This window comes from Triplophysa rosa, unplaced genomic scaffold (assembly GCF_024868665.1).
Source record: "Triplophysa rosa unplaced genomic scaffold, Trosa_1v2 scaffold29_ERROPOS194725, whole genome shotgun sequence".
Taxonomy (NCBI): Eukaryota; Metazoa; Chordata; class Actinopteri; order Cypriniformes; family Nemacheilidae; genus Triplophysa; species Triplophysa rosa.
This window is the reverse complement of record NW_026634315.1, coordinates 69,676-82,441: the sequence shown is the minus strand read 5'-3', so window position 1 is coordinate 82,441 and position 12,766 is coordinate 69,676. Positions and strand designations below refer to the sequence as shown.

At 37.0% G+C, this 12,766-nt stretch overlaps 1 protein-coding gene across 2 annotated transcripts in view; it reads left to right on the top strand.

Annotated features, from left to right (window-relative positions):
• LOC130550359 (centrosomal protein of 112 kDa-like) overlaps positions 1-12,766 on the top strand; it is a 100,797-nt gene that overhangs the window by 22,096 nt on the left and 65,935 nt on the right. The window contains exon 2 of one of the 2 annotated variants that reach the window (XM_057327800.1): positions 11,422-11,484. The exons of the other annotated variant lie outside the window; for it this stretch is intronic. Coding sequence (XP_057183783.1) covers positions 11,422-11,484 — 63 coding nt within the window. The remainder of the gene's footprint in view (positions 1-11,421; positions 11,485-12,766) is intronic. 2 annotated transcript variants of the gene reach the window in all.

Here is a 12,766-nt window from a genome sequence, read left to right as displayed (position 1 = left end):
ACATATCTTAAAATAACATAAAAAATATGTATCATGTTTTGTCTCAAGATGTATACCAGTAATGTTTTTGTAAAGCGTGTTTTTAAAAAACGATTTAAATATCCTAATTTAACTAAGGGCTAGTCCTGGTTTAAACTAATCCGCCCCTAAATTGTTCATTTATGTTAGTCCCTATTTGTTATATATATATTACTTTAGTGGTTTATTAATATTCTTTCTTTACTTTATACTTTACAGATGTGACACTTTACAGAGTGAACACATATTTTAGTGATTGATTGATTTCGATTGATAAATTGTTCATTTATGTTAGTCCCTATTTGTTATATATAACAAGCTGTATTTAAATATATGCATTAACTAATGGAAACATTACATTTACAATACAACTAGTTATTTTTGTATTATTCAGTCATGTTTGCATATATTTACTGTTATATAGTGTGTGTAGCTTGTAATCAATGACAAGTACACGTACAAGCGCAAAGTAGATTTACGAGCTGTTGTTATTTGGTGTTACAGGCTCTGGTCACTATGCTATTATTGTATAGAAAAGAACATCTTATACTAGGGATGTGGCAGTGATGAAATTTTCCCACCGGTTAATAAACGTGCAAAAACACCGGGGTGGGGGGGGTTGCTGTGGGGTGGTCGAAGATGCGGCCATGACACATTTTACATTCAGTTTTGAATTAGCGGCAATTCGGGAGCGGCAATTGCTTAAATGAATGGTGGGTTCAATATCTTTCTTCATAAAAACACACAAAACTACAAAAAAGTACAATGGCATTTGCTTATTAAACACAGACCTTACAAAAAGAATAACCACTGCACACACCATGCAAAAAATAAATAAAATAAAAAACCTTAACGTCACATAGGTTGCCTTTAACAAAACAAATAATCACAACACACATCAAGCAAAAAATAAATAAGAAACGAAAATAAAAAAAAACCGTTATGCCTATATTAACAAAACTTGTGATCATGGCACACACTGTGCAAAAATAAATAAATAAGAAACGAATAAGAAAGGGAATACGAAACGAAAAACGTTTATGTTAAATAAATGGCAAAGCACCGGCTTTTTAAAATTAGAACAAAAAGAAAAGAAAAACTTAACCGGCTCTTGATGACAGTACATATTCTACTACATGTTCTTTGACAGAAAAGCCTCCGCCATCATCTAGTCAGTCAGCACTTCACTCTCCTCACATGATGAATAAAATATGACTACTACTGCTGATTTTTGCTGCGACACTTGTTCTGCCGCGTTCAGCCACGCAACTGTAGTTTGGTCTTTAACTAAAGGGGCGGTTTCCCAGACAGGGTTTAAACCTAGTCTCAGACTAACTTAAATGTGAGAGATGCCTTGATCGAAAACAATTTGCACTGACATATCTTAAAATTAGTGCTGTCAATCGATTAAAAAAATTAATCGGATTAATCACACCTTTTTCTGTGATTAATCACGATTAATCGCACATAACAATAATATTTTAAAATATACTTTTACATTTGAATAATTTCACATTTAATCTTCAAATTGATGTAGAAACAACATATTTCTTTAACAGCATAATTTTATGAAAGCTAACATTTTGATATTAGTATTGTAACTGATGCCTCTATTAAATTGATTATTTTAACATGAATTGTAGCCATTCAACAGTATAATTGAGAGCTCATGTAGGAAATATACAGAAATTGAAGGACACTTTCAGTCTTTAATGCTAAATTATAAATTAAATGCAGAAGAATTCTCATTAAAGCTACAAAATCACATTGATTTTTGATTAACATTAGTGACAGGAGTCACAGCAGCACATTTAAGAACGTGGCCCCTTTAAGAGCTGTCTCAGTACGCAGATCTGACCGTCACCGCACTCCCATTTTCACAACACTTTGCATTCATTAAGATTTTATTTTACACTTTGAAGTCTGTGCTTAAGAAAATGCTAGACAAAACGGGCTTTCTGACATAATCTTGTATGGTTTTATCCATTCAAGCACGAAAGAGAACTTAACACGGATGCACTGTCTGACAGAGATTCACCGACGCAGCCTTCAGCCCGTGACTGTTTACACCAGACTGGACCTCGCGTTGCGTTTTGCCACGTCCCACAGTTTAGAAGCTGTCGATCTTCATTGAACGCGTCAAAGCAACTGTTTCAAATCGCGCTTAAGTGGTTTAAAAGCCTGTACACGAATAAGAGCGTGATTACATAATGTAACGCTAGACAAAGGATGTCAAAACAAACGGATACTGCGTTAATTGCGATAAATATTTTCTGACGCGTTAATTTGAAAAAATTAATCGCATGCGTTAACGCGTTAACGTTGACAGCCCCACTTAAAATATATCACTGTGATTGTTTTGTCTCAAGATGCACACAGTAATATTTTTTTTGTAAGGTATGTTTTTTAAAACTACTTAATTATCCTAATTTAACTACAGTAAGGCCTAGTCCTGGTTTAAGTTAATCCTTGTCTGGGAAACCTCCCCTAAGTGATTTATTACTATAAAAATTCAAAATGACGTTGGGGGTCAGTACCGCGGTGGACAAGTGATGTAATCGGTTGGCGGGTGGACACTGTGTATCACCGGTGACACCGAGTATCGCAACAAGCCTACTGTATCTTATACAGTACATATTCATATGGATGATATGGGTTTGGAACATCATGCGGGTGAATCAATGTTGACAGAATATTCATTCCGCTGTGAGCTATTCATTTCAGTTTGTATGTCTTTTCCCCAACACTAGGAACCAATAAATCCAAAGCAGCTATTAGAACCATGCTTGTAAAACCATGTTTACAGAAAAGCCGTCTTCCTCTCCAAGCAACACAATCCAGATTCCTGTGGAGCAAAGCCCTGAAAACCTCCTGAAAACACACACTACACAAATGTGGAGAGTTGCCTGCTGGCCTTCTGCTTATTACAGTACCAGCCCTAAACATTTTCCTGTGTCGAATAAAATAATAATTACACTGCATATCATCCCTCTAGGTGTATGTGTGCTGCTGTTTATTTGCTTTGTGTTGAGGAAAAGTGTACAGTATTTGGTTCTTCCCTCTGCGGTTGGAAGGTGTGTACTGTGACTGGCTTCTCTCCAGAATTACATTGTTAATGAAGCACTGCATGCTTGTGCTTTCCGAGACAGTTTTAGTGTGCAGACTTCAAAGGCTGTGTGCTTACACCCGCAGCATTATGATGTGATTACAGCACCTGATAGAAGCTCAAAGTGCCTTCAGCTCTAAGACGCTTTTGGCAAGGTGCAGAAAACACACACAAATCCACAGAAATGCTTCATTTGACAGTCCTGTTTTACTCATTGTAGCTGCTACTGTTGTAGATATTGCAGCCCAGAACTATATGGTTTGTTTATCTAATCGTCTGTTCCTAGATCAGTGTTGTCACATTAATAGGCTGGTTTACTCAAAGAAAAATCATTCATTCAAAACCTCATATTTTTCAAACCTTTAGTGGGAGACACAAGACATTTGGAAGAATTTTCACACTGTTTTTTTGTGTCCAGACAATAAATACGGACTTCAAAAATGATTCCATATGACTTGTGTGCTATGTTTTGTACATACAGCCGCGGAAATAATCAAGAGACCATTCCAAATGTTCATTTCAAATCAGTATTTCTAGATGTATTGTGGCCATTCCAGTCCAGTGTCTGTTGAATTTCAATAAAATCAAACCTCAGGAGTGACAAAGTCATCCAAAAACAATGTGAAAGACTAAAAGCATGACGAGACACATGAAAACTGTAATGGAATCCAGGTCATCACATACATTTTATTTTACTTTTCCTAAATAAATGTACAAATATTACAGTTGTACTGCTTAAAAGTGAATATGAACTTGTTTTCTTTGCAGTATTTGAGGTCTGAAAAAAATATTTTTCATTTTCTGCAAATAATAGAGGCTATATTTTTATTTGGAATTTGGGAGAAATGTGGTAAGTAGTCAAGTCAAGTCGAGCTTTGTTTATAAAGCACTTTTTAGAACAACAAGTGTTTACCAAAGTGCTGTACAAGCATACGCAATACAATATAAGAAAATCAAAAAGATGAACTATTAAAAAGTTTGTAAGATAAGATAAGAGTAAAATAGAATAAAATGAAATAAAACAACAGCTCTCACACTGAGTTAAACGCCAAGCTATAAACATAGGTTTTTAAACTGGACTTAAAAATAGTGTTTGGGCCTTTCTAACATGTAAAGGCAGATTATTCCAAAGTTTAGGCCCCGCCACTGCAAATGCACGGTCACCCCTATTCTTTAGTCTTGCACGGGGCACAATTAACTGTGAAAGGTTGGCGGACCTAAGTCCCCTCGACGGAGTATATGGCTGTACTAATTAGGGCTGTCACGATTATTAAATAATCGTCTCATCGCGATTGTTTGACCTCATCGCGATGGTTTCAGATCATCGCAATTATTGCACATCTCTATAGAAGACACTAGGGGGAGCTGTAGTGCATCTGCATATTGCATATTTTAGTGTATATATTGTTACTAAAGCATGGTAATACTTGTAAAATGTACCACCACAACACAATCACTTTAAAAAAAAAAACTAAAACATATACAAATTACCTGCAGTACAATTTAATATTATTTAAGCGAATCTCAGTGTGAAAACCAGTCTACCAAAATTTTATTAACACACAGGTAAAATTTTATTGTAGTCTTGCAAGTGAGAAAAAAACAGACTAGAAGTTTTCTATGACTGATAGCATTTTAATGGTGGCTTCAATTCACTCCTGATCAATTTACTTCATTTACAAGTATTTGGTGGTTGTATTATTGACAGGTAAAAGCCTAAACCTTAAATATATGATGACCCAATGTTTTCTGATGTATTTCCAAGAAAAAAACAGTCTTGTATTCAGAACAATATGGTCGTTTCAATCGCTGAATCAAAAATGCATGAGAATTAAATGTCAAAGCTCAAAAACAGACAATTAATCGTCATAATCGTCAAAGCCCTAAAACAGACAATTAATCGTCATAACCGCAATGATTTATAAGACAATTAATCGTCAGTCAAATTTCAGAATCGTGACAGCCCTAGTACTAATTCTGACAGGTAGGATGGTGCCAGGCCATTTAATGATTTAAAAACTAGAATAAGAATCTTAAAATCAATTGTCAACCTAACAGGAAGCCAATGAAGAGAGGCCAAATTGGGAGTAATATGTTCCCACTTTTGTGTTCCCATTAGCAAACGAGCTGCAGCATTCTGAACCATCTGCAGTTTGGTGAGGGAGACCTGGTTAATGCCTACATACAGTCCATTGCAGTAGTCAAGACAGGATGAAATAAAAATGTGTATAATCCTTTCAAAATCTTAAAGAGATAGAAAGATTAAACCTTAGAAAGTTGCCTCAGCTGGAAAAAACTAGATTTAATTACCCGATTAATCTGTTTGTCCATTTTAAAATCATTATCCATTAAAACACCCAAGTTTTTTACAGAAGGCTTCACAAATGGTTTTAAAACACCCAAGTCTAGGTCAGGAGCCCCACAGACGCCTCCTGGTTTAAGCAGTATAACTTGCGTCTTGTCCTCGTTAAATTTGAGAAAATTTACAGTCATCCAGGCTTTAATTTCCTCAAGGCAACACAAAAGTGGCACTATAGAGTTTGTATGTTTCAATGGAAGATATAATTGTGTGTCATCTGCAAAGCAATGGAACCCGATATTATACTTCCTAAGAATGGATCCTAGAGGAAGTATATATAGAGAAAATAAAATAGGCCCCAAAATGGAGCCCTGGGGCACCCCACATGGGAGACACGCTGAAGAGGAATAAAATCCCCAAGACGAACAGAAAAACTTCTCCCAAACAGATACGAGCGAAACCACTCCAACACAGTGCCCTTTATGCCGACACAATGCTCCAACCAAGAGATCAAAATATCATGATCTACGGTGTCAAATGCAGCGGTGAGATCTAGGAGCATTAGATTAGATTCAACTTTATTGTCATTGCACATGTACAAGTACAAGGCAACAATGACCTCTGCATTTAACCCATCCAGAGAGTAGTGAACACACGCACAGCAAGTGGTGAACACACGTACCCCCGGAGCAGTGGGCAGCTATCACTGCAGCGCCCGGGGAGCAAGTAGGGGTAAGGTGCCTTGCTCAAGGGCACCTCAGTTGTTACCCGCCGGCCCTGGGAATCGAATCGAGCATAAGTACAGCATAGCTGCCTGAATCGTTGGCAAGTAGTAAATCATTAAAAACGTTCAATAGAGCTGTCTCCGTGCTGTGAAGGGATTTAAAACCAGACTGAAATACCTCATGAAGACAATGTAAATTTAAAAATGAGTACAGTTGTATATAGACAACTTTCTCTAGTGTCTTCAAGTAGTTCACACAATGGAACAAAAATTATCATTTTACCTGAACACATACCTATAAACAGATCATTTTTAAATCAGAATAAAATGGTCTCTCTCCATGGCTGTATTGTTTCTCCAATGTTCAGTTTCTGCAAATAAATGCAAATAGAAACAATCTTTTTGTTGGTACTTCACAGAAAGAATAAAAATAGTTATTTAACCTAATCAATTATGGTCCCCTGTAAATAGTACATTTAGAAAACCATTTTGAAATGATATATTATATATACTGTGTGTGTGTGTGTGTGTGCAGCCGCAGAAAAAAGAGACCATTTCAGAGACCATTTTTCTGATTTTAGAATTTACTATTTATAGGTATGTGTTTGGGTAAAATTATAGTTTTCTTTTATTCTGTGAACTACTAACAACATTTCTCCCAAATGTCATACAAATATATTGCTTCTTTTTGCATTTATTTGCAGAAAATGAATAAACAGTGCAAAATAACAGATAATATGCTGTGTATTCTCTCAGACCTCAAATACTGCAAAGAAAACAACTTCACGTTCACTTTTAAGCAATACAGCAATAATAGTTGTACATATATTTAGGAAAGGTTCAGAAACAATTTTTTTATGTGGTGACCTCGATTTTGATCACAGTTTTCATGTGTCTTGTCATGTTGTTAGTCTTTTACATTGCTGTTGGGTGACTTTGTCATTCCTGAGGTTTGATTTTTGTTGAAATTCAACAGACACTGGACTGTTTTGACCACAATGCATCTAGAAATGCTTTGGAAATGAAAATTTGGAACGGTCTCTTTTATTTTTTTCTGTGGCTATATATATAGAATTTACTCACCCTCAAGTTGTTCCAAACCTGTATAAATGTCTTTGTTTTGTTGAACACAAAGGAAGATATTTGAAATAATGTTGGCAATTTTCAGTTCCGGGACATCATTGACTACCATAATAGGAAAGATGTTCAAAGGTGCCCCAGAACTGTTTGCTTTCCTAAATTCAATGAATAAACAATATATTTTTCCTATTATGGTAGTGGATGATGTCCCAGAACTGAAAATTGCTAACATTCTTCCAAATGTCTTCCTCTGTGTTCAGCAGAACAACGAAATTTATACAATTTTGTAACAACTTGAGGGTGAGTAAATGGTGACAGAATTTTCATTTTTGGGTGAACTATCACTTTAATAATCTTTACTTCCAATGCCGCAGTTAAATTTTTTAAACTGCTGTGGTTAAAACTTTTTTGTATACTTTTGTATATAAGAGACACGCAAAAGTCACACAGGTTTCCAACCACATGAAAGCAAACGGTAGAATTTTGCATCAGAAAGTTTAAATGTGACTTTCGTGGCTATCATTATATTATTTCATCATTTTAACTATTGCACACTGATCAATTAGTTTGTGTCTTTGAGAAACACACCTCTGCTTTTCACGCAAAGCACCGCATCACCCATTATATACAAATGGTCCGTTGGGTCGGATAGCTTTCAAACCACAAGTGATCTGCTCCTGAATTTCTATCAAGCGGGACATGACCAGCTCGTTCAGACCCTTTTGGACAGTTTTTTTTTCCAAACGAGCCATGTGTAAATACACCCTAATTGAAACCTGAGATTTTTATAGCAACACAAGCAGCAAAAACCAATGTGTGTCCTTTTTATAGATGTTAGTGTTGCCTTGTCTGTTTTATCAGAATGAAAGGCCTTCTGGGACACACAGATAGTGATTGAAAGGGGTTATGAGCGAAACAAAAGGATGAAGGCCCCAGGCTGGGTTTGCCGTTCTGTGGGTGTGTGTGTTTGGCAATGCCTACATCAGTAGCATCAACTTCAAAAAGCATAAACCAAGGCCGCACACGCCTGGTCGGGAGTTAACTTATAACAATTTATTTTAGATTTAATATATATTAATATGAATGTACAGTATATGAATATTTTTTTGAATATTAATTGTATTAAATTTAATTTAAAATTACTCAACAGCAGTGTTGTAATGTAAGAAAGTAAAAATACAGTACTTAAGTATTTTTTTAGAGTATCTGTACTTTACTTGAGTCTTTATATTTCTGCAGACTTTTACTCCATTACATTTCTTGAACAAAATGTATACTTTTACTCTGATACAATTCCCCTAAGCATGTTGGTTACTACAAAATAAAAGCATAGAAAATTAAATAGACAAGCGATCGGGTCACCATGACAATGCTGAACCAATCATTTGTTAAAGCTCAATGTGCAAGTGCAAAAAGGTGCTCTCCGCGGTTAATTTCAACACAAGGTTTCAATGTGCTGCTTCTTTTAAAGATAAACGGCAAATTTTTCAAATGACTGGGTTACTTTAAGGCTAATGCAAGGAAAGAAAGAAGTAAGGGCCAGACACATTTGTTCTGATTTTGTTCTCTAAGAGGTATAATATTGGGGGTGGGACGCCGGGAGGAAGCTATCCAAAGTTATAAAGTAAAGTTATAAAGATGTGGTTTCTGAACTTGTATTTTTATAGTTTACCAATTTGGCAACATGTTGTTCCTGATAAAACTACTGAGCTTGAGACAGAGCTTTTTCAAAGTTGTACATTTCTATGTGAGCACCATTTTTTTATATTTACGCAAAAAATCTATATTTTTAATAAAGACTTTTTTTAATAAAAAACTTTACTTTAAATATCTAAGTAGATTTAATATAAAAAGTACTTTTGATACTTAAGTACAATATTTATCTGATACTTTAAGACTTTTACTCAAGTCATATTCTAAAAGTTACTTTCACTTCTACCAAAGTAATTTTCTGGCAAGATATTCGTACTTTTCCTCAAGTATTGCTTTTAGGTACTTTTTACATCAATGCTCAACAGTAAAAGATTCTTTGGGGCGGTCTACCGGAAGTTAAGTTTGGGCCACATAACGTTTGTTTATGTTGTTGCCGCTGAAACCGTCTATAGAGGCACATGGATGCTGACTGTGGCATGTAGATTATTTAACCTATATCATCTGTCTGCAGCACATACACTCAATACATAAGAGATCATTTAGATGTGGCCAACAGGGCTGGAAATGGGGGGTTTGTGGGGGAACAGAGTCCAGGGAGTTATTTTTGGGGGGGGGGCAGACTTCCACTTCAAAATGTAGAGGAAATGCAAATGTCATAGTAAATACAGTATCTACGGTTTAAAAACATGCACTCCAATGAGTCTCTGAGATACAGTGTGGTTCACAGTTGATATGGTGGCAGCCTTTGCTTACAGTATGTTGCAGATGTGAACTGGTGTTGGTAATGTGTACTTTGCATAAAGCAGACGAATGCATTTCTGCATTAGTCGTGAAGGAGCAACTCACATATACCAAGATAACAGGTGGTACTGTATCGTTTTTATCTTGTTTTGGAGTGTTATGTCAAGCTTCTGGTATATTTATATATGTTAAATTCACATCACATTATAGCTTTGAATGACTCAGTATTCGGCAGCAGCTACACCTTCAACATGCCATGATATTTTAGTGCCAAGAACGGTTTCGTCATTGATGTGGCGTGGTAGAATAAAGCACATTAGCATGCATAAGTGGCCGATCACACAGAACGCGTTTTTTATGTTTGAAAACAAACAACCTTTTTGGGTTGGCTGTATGAAAAGAGCAGCGTGCAGCGTTTTTTATATTGCTAGGTAACAACCAAAACAGCTGTACTGTCAGTCAAGGATTATAGCGCCAGCTCTCTAGTTGCTGTTAAATGTCATATTTGCAGAAACTTTAAAACCAGTACAAGCAGAGGGCGCTCACACTGACCTTGCTCGGTTAACCCACGACAGCCACCACATGTTTCTTCTCCATCATTGCAGTCTCCGGACGTTTCAAGCAACTGTAAAGTTCCGTCACCCCAACGGAAGCCATTCATTCGATTCGACAATAGAAAAAAGGTGCATGACGTCAACTTTTTTCTACCAAGAACACGAGGTGCATAAGCAGCGCGCAAAACACTCCCTGCCAAATGAAAACAATTTAAAAGAGGTGCGTCTCACAGGAAAATACGCGTTCTGTCTGATTGGCCCCTAATGCAGCAAGTATGCAGTTAGCATGGCTACTAATACGCCCTTTTCACATGACGTCACGCATCTTCCGTTCTGTCGCGAAGCAGTGTATAATTACTTCCTCTAGCACTCCAGTTCATAAGGTGGCGGTAATGCACCTATAAGCTGATTTGCCAACCGCCAGTAAAACTCAAAAAGAAGAAGTTACTTACACTAGCGCCTCAGAATGGAGTTTACCAAGTGGCTTGCACACCTGCCACAAATACGTCTAGATGATGTACAATGTCTTGCAAACAAATTTTCGCTAACGACAAGATCAAAGCTAGAGAAAGGATACAAATTCTTCGTTGAACAGTACCTGTTTGATTATGAAGGTAAGTGTTTTGTTTTCTTTTTGTGTTAGCGAAGGTGCTAGGATAAGTACTTGAATACGTGTTCTGTCCGTTTTTTTTCTCACTGTTGTTAAATTCCAGCGCGACGGCAAAACGGAAGTTCTTCTTTTTCTTGTTTGTTGCAAGACGGATGTTATGATATACTGCTTTGCAAAAAGGCGGAAGTTAAGTGACGTCATTGTGAAAAGGGTGTATTGGCAAAGACTAAAAAATTCAAAGTTGATATTTGATCATTTAATAACAAATATCTCTTATCAGTGTTGAATTCTTTGTTACACAAACCACATCTTTGTGTTTGTTTAAAGAAACCTATTTCTTGTCTTTGTGTTTTGTTTCTTTTCCTGTTTTCCTAAATACATTTTAGCAGATAGCGATGTGATATTGTTCTCTCTCCTTCCTGTTAAGTGATGATAAGTTGGCATGTGTTGAAAGGGCTGTGTGCTGTTGTGGTGTCAGGCCTGGCTCTGCGCCCAGAGCTCTCGCCACACGCATGCCAACACGGCTGCCAGTCACAGAGGTCATGGCACAGAGTCTCACGTGGACTTCCTGCCAGCTCATGCAGTGTCGTGTGTCATCTCGCTCTGTTTCTGATGGCCTCTTCTCTTTCATTGCAGAACAACAGCAGAATGAAGCATCTTGAGAAGGAATACAGTCAGAGGCTGGCCAAGTCTGCCCAGGTGAACACACAGCAACTGAACTGTCAATCTGTTCTTCTGTTCGGTTCACGCACTGTAACACATGAGCGCCTTTCACACGTACAGTCACACGTTAACAGATCATGTGTGAACGGGACCTAATCACTACTGCCAGTTTACCAGTAGAGGAAGTTGTAACATTACCAGTATGTGTGATCGGAGAATGAGGATTACCCATAGAAGCACGTATGACGCAGGATGTGCCGACTACTATGGGCTGATTTTGACATTCTGAAGCAGATATGACGTATGCTGTTTGTTTTCACATATAGGCATCGAATTTCCAAACACTTACCTGTGTATTTGCCCTTCTGTGAAAGTTTTTTTTTTTTACATTTTATTTTAATGCATTTTGCCTCATACAGTGCAGTAGATTAAGTTATCTAATACAATGTTGCTGGGTCAAAAGCAAATGTATCACCCAAACAACAACAATACCGTGTTTGTTCAGATATTAAATCACACTCCACCATGTTTTCAAATATATCTCTGGCAGCAGCACAGCTGTTTAGAAGGAAACTTCCACTTTATGACATCACATTACTGGTATTTTGGGACCGATGTGTGAATGTTGTCTTACCGGTAAAATGCCGGAATGCCGTTGCTTATACGAACAGCACATTTGTGTATTTACTAGTGAAGTCATTCTCGTAAGTCGATGAGGAAACGACTCCTCTGCAATCACGTGTGATTTCTGGCATTCATGCAACATAATACAATGATTTGAACTTCGTACTAAGCATAGCACAAGCTTACTGTAATTTAGATTCTCATCTCAGTGTGTTGCCCCAGTTGTATTTGTTTTTTCCTGCTGATCTTCCTTCTGAGGAAAGCTAGAAAAAGAGCTTCTCCAAATACTGTTATTTTCTCCATTTTGCTTGAAACTAATTCACCCATGTGTTGGACACATGCATTTCATTTTACGACCACTGATGAAATTCATTTTCCTCCGTTTCGTCATACTGAGGAGGTGTACAGAAGTGGGTATCTGAGGGCTGTGTGTTATTGTGACCATGTGTTCAACATTACACTTAATCTGCTTAACTCAATGCATATAAACTCACTTCAAGTGTAGAAGAATAAACTTCATTCCTTTTCTAAAATTATACATGCCATCCAACACACTGCTTACCTTGTCAAACGCTGGAGGTACTGTGAAATATTCATCCTGTCCCAGCACAAACGCCTTCTGCTTTATCAATGGCCCGCTTTTAGTTTTACCCACAACACAGAGAGTTAAATGACAGGTTGACAAGCAGATGTT